Source organism: Octopus bimaculoides, chromosome 14 (genome assembly GCF_001194135.2).
Source record: "Octopus bimaculoides isolate UCB-OBI-ISO-001 chromosome 14, ASM119413v2, whole genome shotgun sequence".
NCBI classification, from domain to species: Eukaryota; Metazoa; Mollusca; class Cephalopoda; order Octopoda; family Octopodidae; genus Octopus; species Octopus bimaculoides.
In genome coordinates, this window is record NC_068994.1 from 16869065 (window position 1) to 16890413 (window position 21349).

General features: G+C 36.1%; 1 protein-coding gene across 1 annotated transcript in view; it reads right to left on the reverse strand.

Moving 5' to 3' along the window:
• LOC106883372 (stAR-related lipid transfer protein 7, mitochondrial) overlaps positions 1–19353 on the reverse strand; it is a 30970-nt gene extending 11617 nt beyond the window's left edge. Inside the window, exons 1-6 of the mRNA XM_014934360.2 lie at positions 18777–19353; positions 13612–13940; positions 9438–9583; positions 6065–6114; positions 4295–4405; positions 327–371 (exon numbers count right to left, since the gene is read on the reverse strand). Coding sequence (XP_014789846.1) covers positions 327–371; positions 4295–4405; positions 6065–6114; positions 9438–9583; positions 13612–13940; positions 18777–18881 — 786 coding nt within the window. The 5' untranslated portion in view covers positions 18882–19353. The remainder of the gene's footprint in view (positions 1–326; positions 372–4294; positions 4406–6064; positions 6115–9437; positions 9584–13611; positions 13941–18776) is intronic.
• Positions 19354–21349: the final 1996 nt, after the last annotated feature.

Genomic DNA, 21349 nt, shown 5'->3' on the forward strand with positions numbered 1-21349 from the left:
ATTGACTTACTCACTTCCTTGAAATCTGGCCCTGTGTCAAAATTTGTAATTAATATTCCATAAACTAGGCCAGACATATAAGATGCCCTATTTTTTTAGAAAAATATTGCAAAAAAAAAAAAGAAAAGAAAAACACCCCAGGTCTTATATGAAAATTTGGGTCTCTCATAAGCTAATTTTGTCCCTGATGTTCACTTTGACCTGAATATGCACTGCTGAAATCGGGGATGTGTTTACTATGCCTTCAAATATGGTAATAAAATCCAAATATTTTTCTTTTCAACGAACACACGTGCAAAAGATGTAGAAATGAAGAGTTAACTTACATTGAATCTTCTTCTGTACACATATTCTCGACTGTACATTGGATACTGGAATTAGAAACACAAGAGAAAAGTTTCACACAAAGCACAAATAAAATTTCTTGATTGAGAGCATGACTTAATTTCCTTGCAAGTCTAGGGTTGGTCCAGAGATGTAATGTGATGCCTAAGATGGGATGAAAACTGAGCCCCTTGAGAAAAGGCGATCTTAAATTTGGCCACCAGCTTCATTGATAGACACTTCTTTTATTAAAAACCTTCAATCCTTAACCTTTTAGCATTCAGGTTACTCTGTCAAATGTAATGCTTATCTATTCACATTATTCTGAATTAATCATGCTTTAACAAACAACTTCAAGATTTTGATGGTGTAATTATTTATTCTAAGAATGGTATTGTTGGATAGGTATGAGAGACCAGTACATAAAATATGCCCAATATTTGGGCTGGGTGTGGGCAGTTAAAAGGCTAATGGGTTAATCCACAGCTGTGTAATTGTAATTAACCATGTCTTCATGTCTTAATATAACTATAAATGAATCTGTTCTGAAGAACTTGATTCACTCCAATTCCATTTCAACATTTCTCACTCAGTATTTTGTTTCTTGCCTTAAAACTGGCAACAGGAACATTATGCAGTTTTTCATTCTAAAGACTGCCGTCTTACAATGGTGACTTCTACTCTGTTTTCTTGTGGTGCTCTCACATCCACTTCTTCAAATTTCATATTACACTAATCTCACATTTTAAGTTAACCTTCCAAACACATCAAATCTAGAAAATTATTCAAATCAAGAGTATGTCTGGACAATGCAGCAATCACACTTTGGATTCAATATGCCACACATACAGGAAAACACTCTCACTCACAACACTATATTACTATTCAATGTTCTTGCTGTCTAGAGTAATGCAGATTACTTTAGAAAATCCAGTACTTGCAGTCATAGCATTATGCTCTTACATGAAACATTTATATATGATTGTTTCAAATAGAACAGGGTCTAGAAAAGAAGCCGTAATGTTCCTTTGGGAGGAGGGTGCTATAGAAACTTGTAGGAAGAAGAAAAATGAAAATGTCTAAAGTATTATGTCAGTATAACATATTATAAGTGGTGTTGTGGAGGCATTCTGACAAGATCAAAAGAATTATTTTAGTGAAAATAGGTGAGAACCATTTTTAAAAGGTGATCAACAACAATAATGATATGTTAGCATTCAAGTGGGGGAAAGTTAGGAGGGCTTCATTGGTCCATTAATCTACTATAATTGCACTACCACCAATAGAATGATAATTCTTGTTATAGATGTTCCATCATTTATGCAATTCAAGTATTTCATTCTATTACATATACTTTATCATTTGGTGACACCTCATTTCAATAGATAAGTAAAATTGGTTTTAATCACCAACTAATGAGTAATTGTAATTGCTTTATTTTGTTTAACATTCTTTGTCAGAATAACCAACTTCTTCATTTACAGATGGCCTCCAAATTGAAAGCACAGAAAAAAGATCATCACACCATATAGGTGCAACAGTCTATAGACACCACTGCTGAGTACTTCTCTGTCTGTCTGTCTGTCTCTCTCACACACACAGAAATTCAAAATTAATGATGAAAATGATAATACATAAGACAAAATGAAACAAATTATAATTATCAATTTAATGCTCCATGAAAGATTAAGTGAAAATGTCTGATGTTTTGAGCTTAAGTTCTACTTCAGAAAGTTAGACAGACAGAAGGAAGATGCATAAAGAAAGGAAGAAAAGAAAACACAGGAGAAATTTAAAAGTGTAAATTATGTATGTGTGCATGCATATGTATTTCTAGTTTGTGTATATGCCAATTTACACATCATCATCATTTAACATCTGTTTTCCATGCTGGCATGGGTTAGACAGCTTGACAGAAGCTAACAAACCAGAAGATTGCACCAGGCTTCACAGTCAGTTTTGGCATGGTTTTTACAGCTGGATGCCCTGCCTAACACCAACCACCTTACAGCTGGATGCCTTTCCAAATGCCAACCACTTTATGTGGCACCAGTACTGTTATATGTATTCCAGTTTCTAAAATAGGAACATCATGTCCCTATGAGTTCCAAGAGGTGACTAAAAAAGGTTATTTGGACGTAAAACATTATCTAAAAGAATTTTTGTCCAATTCATGCCAGCATGGAAGAGCAGACATCAAAAGAATAATGATACATTCATAGAGTATTGCTTAACTCTTTCATCATCACATTTCTAATGAAACACAGTCTATGTACTTCAATAGATTTTGAAAATAATTAAGAATTTGGAAGGTTTTAGTAAAACAACTGATTTTTTCCCATTAATAAGATGGTATCTGAAACATTACAAAAGGTGCTAACATAAAATTATGATAGAAGGTTCTCATATGAAAATTTTTATGTTATAGGTTTTGTGTTATAGGATAAGGATTGGTCTCAGGCAGGTTGGTATCAAAAGGATTTACTAATATTTTTGTGACACTGAAATAGAAGCTTTTATACAATATAACATTCTTTTGTCGTACAAGCTGGTCACAGCTCACAATTAGTAGAATATATGCTTACGCTTAACATTTTGTGCAAAATAAAATCTGTCCTAAACAATACCAATAAATACAAAGGTGATAGTAATTTTTAGTAAACTATTCCAAATTCTTGATTGTTTAGAAATTTAAATGAAGTACTAAGGCTGTCTTAATAGAAAGAAATAAGGTAATGAAAATGTTAAATCAATGACAGAACTAAAGAACAAAGATGCAGATACAGGCAACATTGTTTCCCTTCTATATCCATAATTTAGATTAGAAATATAAACTATTTTAGAGCAGTATTTGTTTGGCAAATAACTTGGGATACACTCCATCTCCTACTCCCCACCTCACTCACTCCATGTCTCTCTGCCTCACTCATTCCTGCCCACTTTGTACCCTGAAGATCCATCTAGTCATCTCATCCCCACTATTGTTACTGTTTTCCAGCCCCACACACTCTTCTAAACTGTGAGTGGCTATGTAGCTCCTCTACAACAAGAAACATGCTTGAGCACTTTTTTTCTTAAACCTTACCTCTCTTCATTCCTCATCTTTAAGCATAAAAATTGGTCCCTGAGGGTTCATAGTCTTGAAAGCTGCAGTGACTACACAAGTGCTGGTGTCATGAGAAAAAGCATCCAGTATCACTGCAAAGTGATTGGTTGTTAGGAAAGGCATCCACCCATAAAAATTATGCCAAAGCAGACACTGGAGCATTATGTAACCCTTGGGCCCCATCAGATCCTCTCAAACCATGCAACCCATGCCAACATGGAACATGGCTGTTATATGATGCTGATAATAGGGAACAAAATGACACATAGTATATACTATCACAAAATAAAATGGAAAGCAAATAAAGGTTTATGTGAGTTTTTAAAAGGCTCTCATGACTTTTCCATGATGTAACTATAAAATATGCACTAAAATATATTACTCTTTTACTTGTTTCAGTCATTTGACTGTGGCCATGTTGAAGCACCACCTTTAGTCGAGAAAATCAAGCCCAGGACTTATTCTTTTTGCCGAACCGCAAAGTTACGGGGACGTAAACACACCAGCATCGGTTGTCAAGCGATGGTGGGGGGACAAACATAGACACACAAATACACATACATACATATACATATATATATATATATATATATATATATATATATATATACACACACATATATATATACGACGGGCTTTTTTCAGTTTCCGTCTACCAAATCCACTCACAAGGCTTTGGTCGGCCCGAGGCTATAGTAGAAGACACTTGCCGAAGGTGCCATGCAGTGGGACTGAACCCGGAACCATGTGGTTGGTAAGCAAGCTACTTACCACACAGCCACTCCTGCGCCTATGTAATTTTTTTCTTGTACTTGGGATGTTAAAAATGAACAAATAAAATAAAAATCAGTTGGTTCAACTCACAGGAAAGTGTGTGATCCAATGAACTATCTCAGAACCAGACTCTTCATCATGGTCAACTATGTCAAGCTTAATTACCAGCTTGTCCCAAATCTTTCGGTAATTTAAGTCTACCTGTAAATGACAAAGAGGGAAAACAATTCAGTGTTCATAAAAAGGGTTTTATTTAAAATGAGGTAAGACTATTATTATATGACCAGAAATATATTAGGACTGAAAACAAAAACAGTGAGAATGTCAGCAGTATTGAGATTGAAGTGTCTCAGATGAATGTGGTTATTATTATTATTATTATTAAGATGGTGAGCTGGCAGAATTGTTAGCATGCCAGGCAAAATGCTTAGTGGCATTTTGTCCGTCTTTATGTTCTGAGCTCAAATTCTGCCAAGGTTGACTTTGCCCTTCATCCTTTTGAGGTCGATAAAATATGTAACAGTTGAGCACTGGGGTTGATGTAATCAACTCATCCCCTCCCCCAAAACTGCTACCCTTGTGGTAAAATCTGAAACTGTTATTATTATTATTATTATTATTAAGGTGGCAAGCTGGCAGAATCGTTAGCACGCTGGATAAAATACTTGTGGCATTTCATCCATCTTTATGCTCTAAGTTTAAATTCCACCAAGGTCAACTTCACCCTTTAACCTTACAGGGTTGATGAAATAAGTACCAGTTGAGAACTGAGGTCAATGTAATCGATTTACCCACTCTGCCGAAACTGCTGGTCTTGTGCCAAATTCTGAAACCATCATCATTATTATTATTATTATTATTAAGATGATGAGCTGGCAGAATTGTTAGCACACTGGGCGAGATGCTTAGTGGTATTTCGTCTGCCGCTATGTTCTGAGTTCAAATTCTGCCGAGGTCAACTTTACCTTTCATTCTTTCGGAGGTCAATGAAATAAGTACCAGTTATGCACTGGAGTCGATATAATCGACTAGCCCCCTTCCCACCAAAATTTTCAAGGCCTTGTGCCTCTAGTAGAAAGGATTATTATTATTATGGGCATTGGATTGGCAGAATCATCAGAGCAGAAGAGACAATGCATTGCAGTAATTATTCTGGTTCTTAGTGTCTTGAGTTCAAATCCTGCCATGGGCAACTTTGTCTTTCATCTCTCAGTGGTCAATAAAATAAAGTAACAGCCAAGCACTCGGTCAATTTGATCAACTAATCCCACCTACTAAAATATCAGGTCTATGTTAGAAAGACTGTTATTACTTCGTGCAAAATGCTTTGTAGCATTTCTTCTGGCTTTACATTCTGAGTTCAAATTCCACTAAGGTCAACTTTGCTTTTTATCCTTTCAGGGGTCAATAAAATAAGTACCAGTTGAGCAGTAGGGTTGATGTAATCAAATTATCTGGCCTTGTGCCTATAGTAGAAAGAATTATTTTTTATGTTTGATGCTGTTTAACTCTAAGTTGGTTTTGATGAAGCTGTGATCAATAGGGCCTCTATGTGGTCACTCAAACTGGTAGAAATGACAGCCAAATCTATCTCAAAATTCATATTACTATCTTAAAAATGGAAGAAAATATTGCATGATGTATTCCTATAAATACTACATCTAGAAAGTGGACAAGACATTCAAATGTTTTATTTTATCATAGGCTAACTCAATAAAAGCTGAATTGGCATTAAACAATACCTGTTATCACTTGGCATTAAAACAAAGAAATTATTTTTAAATATTAAAATTAAAACTTGATGGCAGTATTCCAGTATGGTCTGGATGACGATGGTTGAATGAAGCTAAAAGAACATACCTGAATCACAAAAAATGCACTGGCCGGAATATCATAGAAAGATCCATGAACTGGTAAAAAAAAAAAAATAGTGTTATAAAATTAAGAAACTCACAAAAGTTATGTTGAAGGTGACAAAGTTTTGTCCTTTTATATGAATGTGTTAACCCATTTGATACTAACTTGCCAGATGCTGTCTGTGTCTTAGTTATCTAATACAAATTGCCCATTTTGAAGTATTCTTATTATCAGGTGCAGACATGGCTGTGTAGTAAGAAGCTTGCTTCCCAACCACATGATTCTGGGTTCAGTCCCACTGTGTAACACCTTGGGCAAGTACCTTCTACTATAGCCTTGGGCCAACCAAAGCCTTGTAAGTAGATTTAGTAGGCAGAAACTGAAAGGCGGCAAACTGGCAGAAATGTTAGCACACTGGGCGAAATGCTTAGTGGTATTTTGTCTGCCGTTACGTTCTGAGTTCAAATTCCGCTGAGGTTGACTTTGCCTTTCATCCTTTCAGGGTCGATAAATTAAGTACCAGTTATGCACTGGGGTCGATGTAATCGACCTAATCCCTTTGTCTGTCCTTGTTTGTCCCCTCTATGTTTAGCCCTTTGTGGGCAATAAAGAAATAAGAAACTGAAAGAAACCTATCATATATGTGTGTGTGTGTGTGTGTGTCTGTCTGTTCTCCTCCATCATTTGACAACCAGTGTTGGTGTGTTTATGTCCCCAAAACTTAGCAGCTTGGCAAAAGAAGCCAATAGATTAGGTACTAGGCTTAAGAAAAGAAAAAAAAAAAAAAAAAAAAAAGAATACTGAGGTTGATTTGTTCAACTAAAACCTTTCCAGCATGACCAAAGTCAAATGACTGAAATATGTAAAGAATAAAAGATCGACATCAACATTTAAAGTTCACCCTTCCTTGCAGGTATAGGTTCGGCAGATTTTATTGAGGTATGTTTTTTTTTTTGTGGCTGGATGCCCTCCCTGTAGCCAACCCTCATATGGTTGGGAAGTAAACTTCTTACCTCACAGCCATGACCCATTATAATTTTATGTAAGAGCCTTTTGATAAGTGATGTTCTAAACAACAGTTTGATATAGAAATAAATATGATAATTATTTTATTGAATTCATACAAATTCTTGATTATTTTCAAAATTAATAGAAAGACACTGGCAGTGTACTTTCACAGAAAGTTTAGGAGAAGAAACAGCTACTAAAGCCAAACAATTGAATTTGCACAAAATTAAAAGTCTAAAGGTTCCTATTTGCTTGTTGCTGGTTTGAATTCTGCTTATGCCAACTTAACAAAACAAGAGGTAAATGAAGTAAAAATTGTTTGAATGGGTGATTCAAATAAGGCATGAAGCACTAAAAGTGTTCGATGCTAGTTTGTTACTATCACTGCACAAGGTCCATGTCCTCGATATTTCATTGTAAAATGGCCGAGTTAATCTAGCTATAAATAGGTACTAAAGAAAAATTCTAATTCACCACTGCAAGTAGTAGGAGCACAACAAAGTTAATATGTACAAGGTGGTATCAAAAAGTTCCTGAACTAGTTCTGTAGCGCACCAACAGATGGCAGCACATGGTTGCATGCGCAGTGAGAGCTAGTCGTGACCTTCATGAGGCAGTATGCCAAGTGACATTGCTGTGTTTACTTCGCAAGTTGTGAAATTTGTGTTTTTGTGATCACATGTATGCTGTAGTCTGCAATTTTGTCATGGACAGGAACAAAGAGCCAACGTGAAATTTTGCATTAAACTTGGGAAGTCTGCTACAGAGACAGTGAACATGCTTCAGTAAGCTTATAGCAACGAGGCAAGGGGTCATATGAAATGTTTCGAGTGGCATGGGTGCTTCAAAAATGGAAGAACGTCCCTAGAAGACAGTGAGTAATCTGGAAGACCAGTCACAAATGTCACTTCCAGAAGTGTGGTAGTGTGCATTGAGAATTCATCCCCCAGGGCCAGACTGTTAACCAAGAGTTTTACTGTAACACTTTGAAGCATTTGAGAGAGGATATTCGGCAAAAGCGACCAGATCTGTGGAGCACAAAGAATTGGCTTCTCCACAACAATGCACCGTCACAGAGGTCTCCTCACTTGTGAGTTTCTTGCCAAAAACCACATGGTGTCATTTCCGCACCAGCCCTATTCATCAAATTTAGCACCTGCAGACTTCTATCTCTTCTCCAAGATGAAAATGCAGCTCAAAGCTCACTGTTGTCGAGATCTAACTTGCTTATGGAAAAAGACTTCCAAGCCGGATTCCAAAAGTGGCAGGAATGCTGGGACCGGTGTATTGCTGTGCAAGGTGACCATTTCAAAGGAAATGATGTTAAAACTTAGATAAATAAGTTATTTTCTATTAAACATAGAATCTGTGAACCTTTTGATACCACCTCGTAGCTCAGTAGTGTGTTCAAATCCCACTGAATTCCTGGCCCATGATAATAACAAGATATATGACAAATTAATGCAGTCCATGTTAAACTCACTACACATGGGTAAAAAGAGAGTCATCTTAAGTTTAGAGGCAAGAAAGGAAAAGAATCTATCCATAAAATTTATTTTAATTTGCTAAGCCTGCAATGAAATATTGGTGTTACTAGTGCTACTACAACTACAATGGAAACTAATAAAATCACAAAGAATGATATCCGTTCATTCGATATTTGTTTTTCCACACTTGCATGGAATACGTTATTTGATGCATTGTTTTACAGCCAGATGCCCTTCCTGATGTTAAAACCTTTACTTGCTTTTCACGAAAGGGACCACTTATCCCTCAGAGTTTCAAATGTACAAAGTGCTAGGATGATTTCTTAAAAGGAGAAACCACTACCGCTACCAAATTTTTGGACAAGTGATTGAAGATGAAAACAAACATGATGAATAATAGTTGACTAAGTGTGGGAACCATGAGCCAACAAGACAGTTTCTACATGATTGTTAAATGTACAAGAAACAGCAGCCAATTATTCTTTAACACTTTAGCATTCAAATTAGCTTGCCAAATGTAATGCTTATTTATCTACATTGTTTTGAATTAATCATGCATTATCTTGTAGCTTCAAGATTTCAATGAAGTGACTGTTTATTTTTAGTATGACATTGTAGGTTAAGTGTGAGAGGCTGGATCTGTCCAGTTTAAACAGTAAATTTTGGATATTTTGACCAGATATGGCTGGTCTGAATGCTAAAGGGTTAACTTACATTCTACTATCCTAAAAGAAAGAAGACACTGAACAATTTAGTCTGAATATAGAAAAAAAAAGACAGGATAGTAATGGGTGTAATTTCTTTGATTATAGATCTGCATGATCAGGACAACAAGACATTTTGTCACACATATGTAATTGTTAAAATATGATTCAACTAACCTTTGTACTGATAGAGATGAGAATTTTCAATTGGTTTACGCCATACCTCGAGATTGGGCTGATCTATCACTTTTTGCCAGTTCAAAGCTTTAAGTTCTTTTGAGGACATGTGTTTGAGATTAGCTGAAGAGATGTCTTCAGCTACACTGTTAAGAAAAAAAAAAAAGAAAAGAATAGACAGACACATCAGAAATCTAGCAGCAAGTTACTGAAGTCAAAGAAGTACCTTAAATATCAGGGATGGGGGACTTTTTGTCAGAGAGGGGGAACATTTTGCCAGGGATGAAATTTCACATGCATTCAAATTTAAACTTGTCTGTTAATGAAATCTGCCAGAAACTTATATAATAATAATAATCCTTTCTACTATAGGCACAAGGCCTGACATTTTGGGGGAGGGAGGGCTAGTCAATTACATTGATCCCAGTGCCAAACTGGTGCTTATTTTATTGACTCCAAATGGATGAAAGGCAAAGTCAACCATAGCAGAATTTGAACTCAGAATGTGAAGCAGATGAAATGCTGCTAAGCATTCAGCCAGCTTGCTGCCTTACATAATAATATGTTGTATACAGTGCTTGAATGCACTACAACTCATCAAAAAAAGTAGCCAAAATTGCATGAACAGTACATAGAATATGCACAGGAAATGAACAGTGAATAAGTCTTAAAAAAAAAAAAAAAGAAATGGGGTTGGGGGTATTAGGTGTACTTTTGGCAAATTTCAGGAAGCATGAAAGTTTTGAAGGATGAAGTGTCTCGACAGCTAACAACTGATGCAAGTAGTTTATTCCATATGGCCTAAGGCATAAGAGCAAAACAGTAATTTAATATAGGTTACAGCATCATCATTTAACATCTGTTTTCCATACTGGCAAGGGTTGGATGGTTTGACAAGATCTGACAAGTTGCAGAGCTGCATCAGGCTCCAGTGTCAGCATTGGCATAGTTTCAAGGGCTAAATGTCCTTCCTAACACCAGCCATGCTACAGCATGTACTGAGTGCTTTTTGTGACACTAGCACAAGTGAGGTCACCAAATAACTTGCAAGACAAAAAAAAAAGGGAAAGAAAAAGACTCCTTGATTGAGTCGAAGAATATTTGAGTGAAGGGGAGGTGGCTTCAGGCTAGGTGTTGGTAGGTAAAGTATGATAGAGTGACAAGCACAGATGTATTGCTATAGAGAAGATACATTGCTACTCAACATTGAGAGGGTGGATGAAAGTGGTTGGAAGAGAGATAAAGATGGTGGTGACAGGATGCCAGAGCATACTCTCAAGGTACAAGAAAGTGAATATAAAGGAGAAAGTAGACAGTGGATCAAGAGGAAAGAAAAGGGTGGGTAATTTCATAGGAGTAAAGGGAGTGGCAGATGGTTAGAGATTGGGCAAATAGAGGAAATAGTGAGATGAAAAGGGATGTAGGGGAGATGAAAGTGGCCCAGGAAAAAGGAGGTGAAAAGATGAAATATAGGAGGTATGGAGAGCAGCAGTATCATAAATCTGTAGATAGATCAGAAAGTAGGGAGATGATGTGCAAGGTGTGAGAGTGGAGGTGGGGATGAACAGTAGAGGAGATGGAGGTCAGAACTACATGGGGAAGGCTACACTGAATGGGGTAACACATCTGTGAATGTGTGGACGTCAATGGTGGGTATGAGAGTGTGTTGAAAATGATAGCAAATAGGAAAGGTTTTAAAGACACTGTTCTATGCAAATAATGCCTGGATGTTCTGGTACTATGGGTTATTTTGACTGACAAAACAGAGATGTAAATAACAGCTGCTTTGATTAGCCATTTTGAATCCTGCCCAAGACTGATACACTTCAATAACCACTAAATAATCACACACACTTTTTCCATTTTATTTTCACTATTAACCATCCTCGTGACCCCCTTCATATCTATGATGGGGACACGAAGTATATGATAAAAATCCAGCATTATTTGTGGTTGGTGAATTTTTAATAAAAATGCAAAGGTGGTTTATCAATTCAAAAATCCACAAAATAATCATACTTTCTGATTTTTTAATGCTAAAAAAACTTCCTGATGACCATCTTTGTAATCCAGAAAAATATAACCACTGGTCCAGCTGTCTGGCCGTCAAGAGGGAACAGACAAAGAGACGGACAGATAGACATAATGCCCATTATAGTAAGATAGCCAATCTGCCCATCTATGATGGGAAATAAAGGGATAGTACTGCAAATCTAAACTCTCTAAATTCATGAATTATACTGGGGCAGGGGGTCCAGAGTTAATCCTTGTTGCTGGAATTTTAACAAAAAAAAAAGTGATTTATTAATACAAAACTCAATATTCACATTTTTCACTAAAAACCTTGATAAATTCCTTCGTAATCCCCAAAAATATCGTGACCATTGGTCCAACCATTTGACTGTGAAGAGGAAACAGACAGACAGAAAGACATAACGCCCATTATAGTAAGATTTATAGTAAGAGAATGTTAATTGCCAAGTTAGATTCAAAGTCATGATCAACCAATATACTGTGAGTTGCCTACTTCATATGAAAAAGACAGGAAGAGCATGCATGTTTACTTGTTATATATTAGTTTTTCATTTTTTTCCTCAAGTGGGGTGTAATGCAGTTACAGACCAGCATCCTAACCATATAATCATCATCATTTAACATCCATTTTCCAGCTGGTATGGGTTGGACAGCTTGACAGGAACTGGCAAGGCCAGGAGCCGCACCAGGTTTCATTGTCTGTTTTAGTTTGGTTTCTAAGGCTGGATGCATTCCTTAACACCAACCACTTTACAAAGTGTATTGGGTGCTTTTTATGCAGCACCAGCATCAGTGCTATTAAAAGAACATCAGAACTATAAAAATCTGCAAGAGTAGTGCTTACTTTAGTACCTGTTTAGTGATGCCTAGGTTTTAAGTTCATATCCATAACATGTAGTTTGTTGTCTATAATGCTAGGTTATTCTACATGCCTCACAACTCATCTACTGGTAGATGCTCAATATGGATAATTACTTATGATAAACTGACATTCTTTCCTGGAAGAGAATTATCTCAAATACGTTTAAAAAAAAAAACGAAACATTTCTCTCTGAATAAGAAAGTTTATTGCAGATAACATACTGTGCTAGATAAACTGAATTTCTATACAGTTGCTCAAGCATACCATACTGTCTTAGAAATAAAAAAAAATAAAAAGATACACAGGATATAATAGTTTGAGGTACACAGCTTAAAAAAAAAATCGATAGGATGATCACAGCTTCAATGCTTTTGATCACAGGACTGCTCAATCAGGCCTCCCTTGGAGTTAAACAACAACAAACTGAGTGTAAATAATATAAGCTTTGTAACACTTGTACAATATTCACACAGCCACTTTGTAAATGTAAATGCTCCTGATAGAGTGAGAATTTTAAGGGCTGATGTTTGACAGTGTTAATGAAGGACAGCTAAATTTTAGCCCTTTTGCTTGATGGGAAGCTGGTCTATCTCATGTAACATTCCCAGGTAATCTGGTGCATATTCACAATAGCTAGGTGAAGTGAACTGACACATACCGACTTAAGTGTCCTGTTCAGTATTATAAGGAAATGCTGGTAGTTGATCAGAACCCAAGAACCATATGTTGAGAATCTGTTACTACATCCCCTAAGCCGTTTTGCTTCCACACAGTATAGTTCTGATTTCTTGGTATTGAACAGATGTAAGATAAATCTCTTCCTGGAAAGAATGTAGGTTTATCACAAGTAAGTATCCAAATTGAGTAAGTACAGTTTGGTGAGCTGTGAAGCATGTAGAATAAGGTAACCTGGCCAAAAATACAACAAAGTACATGTAAAGGATACGAACTTAAAACCTTGAATTTGCTAGTCTAATCCAACACCACTCCACTTGACAATTTTGCTCTGAGCCAACGAAGAGGTCTATGTAACTGCACAGCCTATAAGAAAGAGCAACCAAATTTTATTCAAATCATGCCCTACTGCATTGAAAAAGAACATATTGGAAAATGTAATCTTAGAAGCACTATGTCAAAAAAGATGGGATGGTCACGAGTGGAATGTCTTCGGTTACAGCTCTGCTTAATCAGGGCTGATCTGGGAAACTCCAACAACTTTGCTTATATTCATTGGTCCTTTAGCTCCTGCAAACAACATGGTCATAACAAGCTACTCACCGTTGCATCTCTTCATCTGTTATTCGGTATTTGTCCCATGAAAACACTGAAGCACTCAAAAGGAATCCTAAAGATTTGTTTGATGTATGTTTCAAGATGGTGTTGCGAAGTTTTGTAAGCATGTGCACCAGAGACTTCTGGTCATAGAGTCGGCTGTAGAGATTAGAAATCTGCAGTGCACGGCGGACCCGCTGGGCAACAATGGCATGGCACTGTTTGGCAAAATGTGTGCTGAGAATGTCCAGCTGAGCATTTGCTTTCTCAGACAGCTTGCGAAACAGAGAGACAGCAGTGTTTGTTCGGCAAGAGAGGGTTGTTGCAGTATGTGACTGAAATAGAGGAAAGAAAATTTTAAAAAAATGAAAAATGAAATAAATAAAAATACATCATCAATAGGAAAGTAATATACAAAGTACAGAAGGACGACCTCAGAAGGCTGAACCTTTCAGATGAGATGATAAAGGACAGAGATACCTGGTGCCTTGCTGTATTCAAGACCCATCTTCCACAGCAGAAGTGTTAAGGTCGCATTCTCTAGTGAAGAGGATTCCTGCAAGAGTCCTGTGCTGGTACCATGTAAAATGTACTCGTGCTGGTGCTCGTGCCAGTGCCACATTGAAAGCACCCAGTATACACTGTAAAGTGGTTGGTGTTAGGAAAGGCATCCAGCCATAGAAACCAAACCAAATCAGACTGGAACTTGGTGTAGCTCTCTGGTCAAACTGTCCAACCCATGCCAGCATGGGAAATAGACATTAAAGGATGATGATAATGATGATAATAAATTTTATACCAGTATAAAGAGGTAAATTAGAATTTGAGACAGTTGTGTTTTTGTCAAGGGTTTTATCAAACAACAAACTAATTTAATGTTAATTAATTCTATATACCTTTCACAAATAATTCGCTAACTTTAAAACAAAAATCAGAAAATAAGATAACAAAGGATCTATATGGTCAATCCCTCTGCTAGAAATGGCAACCAAATCTTCCTCAATAATAACTTTCAGATTTGAAATAAAAGAAATGAAACAATGGATAATGTAGGCCTACAGAGATAATGTCCGGAAAAAAATTTTAAGATGGGATGGTCACTGCTGCAATATATTTGATAAGAATTGACTTAGAGCTAAACAACTAGAAAATTGTGCTTTATTTTATTTACACAAGATACATGACACATCTTTACCAACATAACTATCTCCTCTTTCTCTCCATCTAAGGTAGCTATGTTTCTCCTCTACTACAAGACACCTCCTCAATACTACTCCTCTCGAAGGAGCTTTTTTTGCAAGTTACTTGGTGATCTAACTGTTGCTAGTGCCACATAAAAAGTACCCAGTACACTCTGTAAAGTGGTGGCATGTGTTAGGATGTCCAGCTGTAGAAACCATGCTAAGGCAGAGATTAGAACATGATGCAGTCTTCTGACTTACCAGTTCCTGTCAAATTGCCCAACCTATGCCAATATAGAAAGCAGACATTAAATGACAACAGATGCTGCCATGCAAAAGCATCAGTACTGGTAGCACATTCAAAGCACCCAGCATACTCTGTAAAGAGGCTGGCATTAGGAAGAGTATCCAGCCATAGAAACTATGCCAAAGCAGACAGTTGGAGCCTGGACAGCTCCTGTCAAACTGTCCAACCCATGCCAGCATGGAAAATGTATGTCAAACAATGATGATGATGAAGAAAGACTTTCTAAAATTTTAAGTTGTTTAGCCAGAGGAGGACAGGTAAAATCCATTATTATTTTCAGAGCCTCCAAGACTGGTAGAACTTATCTTCAGATTAAAGATCCAGTCCAAGTGGACTCTACTGGATGATCATGGATAGAATGCCTTTGATTAATGGTCTGCAGGATTACTTCTGGTAAGATGCTAATCAACACAAGTAAGTTATCTCTGAAAAACAGGCATATTATCCAGCAGACATAGAGAGAGTGAATTATCTCTCATTTTAACCTAAGATTCACGAAAATCTGTGGCTCATAGAATAATTTATTCTGTTGTCCTCAGTTAAGAAAATAAAATCTATAATCTAAGACATTCCAGCCATGACATCCCTAATTTTCCCCAGGCATAGTGTATTCAGGAACACAACATCCAGTGCATCTTTCTTTTCTAATAACATCCATCATATCACACCTTTAGAAAAAGAGTGTGATGTGAGGGAGATATAGCTGTTATTTCAAGCAACTCAAATGACTTTGTTATTGGCTTTAATTATTACAGTAGTGGAGTGGTAAAAATGATAGTGATGTCTCAACACTCTGAATTCAGAGATGTTGAAATTAGCTTTATTTTAACTGCAGATTGGTGTGTGCTAGCTATTTTACTTACACTATCAATGCTTTCTGAAAAAGCATGAATATCATAGTTCCTATTTCCCACATGGCTGGTCATCAGCTGAATCTATTTATTGCACAAGTGTATAAGATAGATGAATATTAGAATAATATTCTAAAATATTCAAGAGAGATCAATAGCTTGGCTCTGATCACCTTACAGGATTTAAATACACTTTCCATTGCCTCACATGGCTAAGGGAGTACCACTCTTTGAAAGAAACCACTTCCATTTTAGAATGAATTTACGCTGAAATCTTATGGAAACAACAGATCTTCACTCACTGATAAACATTAAAAATTGATCTCTGATTACATCTGAATCTACTTTCTGCACTCAAATCTCAATTTGCTTTTATTTTTGAATCTTGTGCAAAGATATGCAAGACATTTTCATTCTGAGTATTGCTTTACTATGGAAATTGTCTACTGTTTTTATTCACAAACCTTTAAACTTAGAAAACTTCGACTTTTCATTCCTCCTCGGAAAGTAATTAGCTGGATGAACAAATATACTTCTATCGATACTTATTATGCCTTGTTCCTTCTGCGAAGTCTAACTTTATTTATACATGCTAATCTAACTTGACTTATCTCTACTTTCATACTTTATACAGTTAACTCTAGATGGTTTTCCCACTCAACATATTCACAAACTATGATATATAACATATGCAACATAACCTGATTATCTCGTCTGCGTTGAGTTTTCTTTTTTTGTTATACCACTAGAGGAATTTCTCTTCTGTCCTTGACCAAAGTACTAAACTTTTGCATATTGCAGTTAACTTTATTGCTTGCAATATCTAACTACTTGTACACTTTCCAATAACAGTTGGTTAATGAAAGCAACGAGAGTGACTGTATTCAGTCAGCAGCTAATGCATGCAAGTATTGTAGGAATAGATATCGAAATTCACTGCACAAAGCAGTGAAATCACAGTGTAATGTTGAGATAGTGGAATAAATAGTCTGCCATTTGATAAGGAAAATTCTTAAACATCAACTTTGCACATAGTTTGACAGCACACAGATGCTTAATTTTTGAAATGTATAAATAAATGCGATTGTAAAGTGTGATAATCTACGAACCTCAAAGTACCAAAGCTTATTTAATTCGAATATTTAATTTAAATAATTGGTAAGCAAGCTTCAAGGAAGATGTGAAATATAAATAGTAATTAACCAAAAGGTTCCGGAAAATATATGGTCCATGAAAGAAGAAGAAGAAAAAACACACACACATACATGCTTATTTAATAATAGCATGGGAAGATAAATGTCAAATGTGGTGATACTAGTGAATAGTCAACTAATTCTCTTTCTTCGTGTAGTACACCTACCGATACTATATAAATTGCAGAAATAAAATAAATAGAATCACAGTTTAATGTTTCCTTGCGAGTTATACCAAGGTTAAAGTCAAATCAATTGCTTCTTCAGTACATGTCCTTCGTCTCAGGCAGGGCATTGTTTCAGAAATACACAGCGGTCCCCTTATTAACCACAATTTCTGGAGGTTTAGAAGAATATTGCTTTATTAGCACTTGCAAACAAAAACAATTAACACAGTAATTTATCATGTAAATTCAATTTTTGTTTCTCAAGAACATGTTCCAAGTGGTACTATGATATGATAAACCAACTTAGCTACTCTACAGTTGCTACCAAAAACTAAATAACTGACCTCTCGTATAGTGTTGAATCAAGGAACGAAAACTCTAGAAACAGTAGCTAAATCTCCTTCAATTTATGCCCAACCATTTTTTAAAAAACGAAGGATGATGTCGTCTTGGATACATAAAAGATAAAAGGAATAGTAACGACAGGAACGTCTTTGATTAAATCAAAAGTCTTCTCGATCGGGGCTGATCTGGACCGAAACTACAACTAGATTGTATTTTATAGCAAGATGTATTATCAAACAATGAGTTAGTAGTTAGTTTTATCTTACTTAGTTATCAGTTGCTCTAAAAGGATCAGTGAAAGATTATAAATATATATAAGATATTACAGGCAATAAAGACAAAAGGAACCAGTTTTTGAACTAGCAAGTTTTCCACAGTAAAATACTATGATGTTGAAACATAAGATGCCCTTTCCACGTGCAATTTTTATGTAGCAACTGGGTCAAAGCATATAAATTGCATGCAACAATTTATATTAATAATAAATAACATCGAAACCTTCTCTCACACACACGTGGGTATGTAACTATATATCGCCTATATATATATGTTCGAGTGTGTATACACACCCACCGGCATATATACAATACTATATATCATATAAACATAACTAAACAGTTGATACAATGATCTCCATGCATAGAGGACAATTCTTTTAATTAACACTATCCTTCGGTTTTGAATTTGTATTTTAACGTGGTTTTGTATTATATATTAATCATATACATACGTGTTATATATGTAATAAAATACAAGTCAACAGACTATCCTATAAAAAAAAATTATGTAATGCCGTTATAAATGAAAAAAACTAATGCAAAATACTATAGGACTCAAGTCAGAAACAAATGCCTTATGTGGCGAGTGTAACTAACTTGAATCTCAGCTGCTTTTTTAACTGGCACTTAAGTTCGTTGATTGTACATAACAAAGGCTCTAAGAAGTTCACATCGCTAGAATATAAACTCTAGATCCCTTAGATTGTAGATCGAAAGATAAGTTATAATTGTATAATAATCGAGATGGTCATATTGTAAATTTAATCTATAATAGTATACATACTCTCTATGTGTTGCACAGAAACAATGAAACATCAAATAATCAATCGAAAAAATTTGTTAACTCACCTGTTTTATAATACTTGCGCTCAAAACTTTGGTGAGGATGGACGAGCGGATCAGATGGGTAAAAACTGTCCGCATACCCAGTCTTATGTGTTCTGGTGAAGACATGGTGTTTTAAAAGAGAATGGTAACTAATTGTTCGTCATAGACAAAGTTCTTTCCTCGATGTTGGAAGGATCGGTAACAGAAAATAAAAAAATGAGCGTGTAGAAAGATGAGGGGGAAAACCACGACTTGAAAAACGCAAAAGAACCGTTCAACAGATTTGAGGAGGGACAAAGTTTGTAGTTGTCGATGAGGTGAAAAGTGATCAATGGAAAAAGGGGAGGGATAGAGGAAAGAGAAAAAGGAGTCTACATGGCGCTTATCAGGAGTCTGATGTGCCGGTATCCACAGAACACACCACCACTATGAGCATGAAGTGATCACCAAACCAAACTACTACTACCTTAAATCCAGCACAAGGTAAACGTGACCAGCACTTGAATAAAAAAAAATAACGACGAGCTACAGGCTAAACCAAGCGATACTCACACGCATGTCGAGTATCGATTGTAATGTCTCTTCTTTCTCTTCCTCTCACTATTTGTTCCCTTCTTTCTCCCTCTCTCACTATTATCCTTCTTTTCTCCCTCTCTCACTATTATCGTTCTTTTCTCCCACTTCACTATTTTCCCTCTCACTACTTCTCCCTCTTTTTTTCTGCTTCCTCACTTTCAGTTTTTCTCCTCTTGCTGATAGTTATTTTCGTTAGTCTTTCTCTTTATATTTTCCTCCGTTCACTGCTATTTCTCTCTTTTTTATTTATAATATATTTATATAAGCTAACCATTTCGTTTATATATTTCATTTCTTTTGATCAAATTACGTTTGTAAGTAGGAATAAAATCAAGACAATGTCGTTACGATCATATTAAAGTCACTTTGCAATACTACTTAAGATATTTTATCGATCTCGCTTATGAAGAAAAGTTGAATGGTAAAAATTTGGCTCTGGATAACATCCGGAATGAGAAAGATGTATTTTAAAAGTTGAAGTGTTATAACAAACACTCCTGCATCAGACTCAGTATGCAGCCGTCTCTATTCAAGGTCATCATTACACACGAGTAATTCACATGCATGAATTCTTGCCTCGTTATGTAGTAAGCCATCTCCAAACCCCAAATGTAAACAAAATTGAATTGGTTACCGATAAGGAAAATCAATATACATAACAATATAAGTGAATGTAGATAAGGACATTTTATTTTCGTTACATTTACAAATCTACAGCTCAACTGTGTGTTAACATTTACTGAGACGTGGATTATCGTGTTGGTAACTTGGTTTCCAGGCCTTAGTACTGGGTGTCTTTTTGTTTTCGGTTCTTAGCTCCGATGAGAATTATTTGTCAAAAACATTCACGTCAGTAACCATTTACATTGTATTGTATAGCGATTTGGGAAAAAAAGTTTTTGCTTTCGTTTTTCTAGAATTTTATAATACTGTTGCCAGAGTTTCATACTATCCAACTATCTTCAGAATTATTACTTATTTACAATAAGCATATCATATACATTAAGTTCTATCTTGTTTGAATATAACACAGAAAGTTTTCAACGCCACACTAAAACTTTATCTATTTTGGCTTTGGATTGACTACCATTTAAAAAAAAAATGTTTGTATTTAGTTTGTTAGCAACTGAAATGATACTAAGTAAATGGCTAGATTTTTTTTTCTGCAGCAAGTACAGAGGAATATTTCAGACATCTATATGTGATCGATCGCATCATCAGTGAAAGTTTTGGCCGAAGGATTGGCCAACGAGTTTCTAAGAAAATATATAGAAATATTTATTTGCTGGTGCATAAAAACAGAGTGAAGTGATTCCGATTTTCGTTTCAAATCGTTATATGTTGACATATTTTTTATATGCGGCTGCATGGATTAAAAACTTCAAATCTATAAATGTAAATAGTAGAGTGAGTGTTAACATATTGAATATAGTGAGTCATAAAAGAGTTTGACTATCAAACAGAAAGAAAGCGTTATGTTGATGACTAATTCTGGTCAAAGAGGCAGGCGAGAGGCAACACGTGATTTATATTAATTTGAAATAGAATGCACCGAGGCGGGTTCTTTGACTGTACAACACTTTACTGCAGGAATGTTGAACTTAAGTTTGCAGGCGGCGAGTTGGCAGAAACGTTAGCACGCCGGGCGAAATGCTTAGTGGTATTTCGTCTGCCGTTACGTTCTGAGTTCAAATTCCGCCGAGGTCGACTTTGCCTTTCATCCTTTCAGGGTCGATAAATTAAGTACCAGTTACGCATTGGGGTCGATGTAATCGACTTAACCCCTTTGTCTGTCCTTGTTTGTCCACTCTATGTTTAGCCCCTTGTGGGCAATAAAGAAATAAGAAACGTTATCACGCTGGGCGAAATGTATAGCGGTATTTCGTCTGCCGTTCTGAGTTCAAATTCCGCCGAGGTCGACTTTGCCTTTCATCCTTTCGGGGTCGATAAATTAAGTACAAGTTGCGTACTGGGGTCGATCTAATCGACTGGCCCCCTCCCCCAAAATTTCGGGCCTT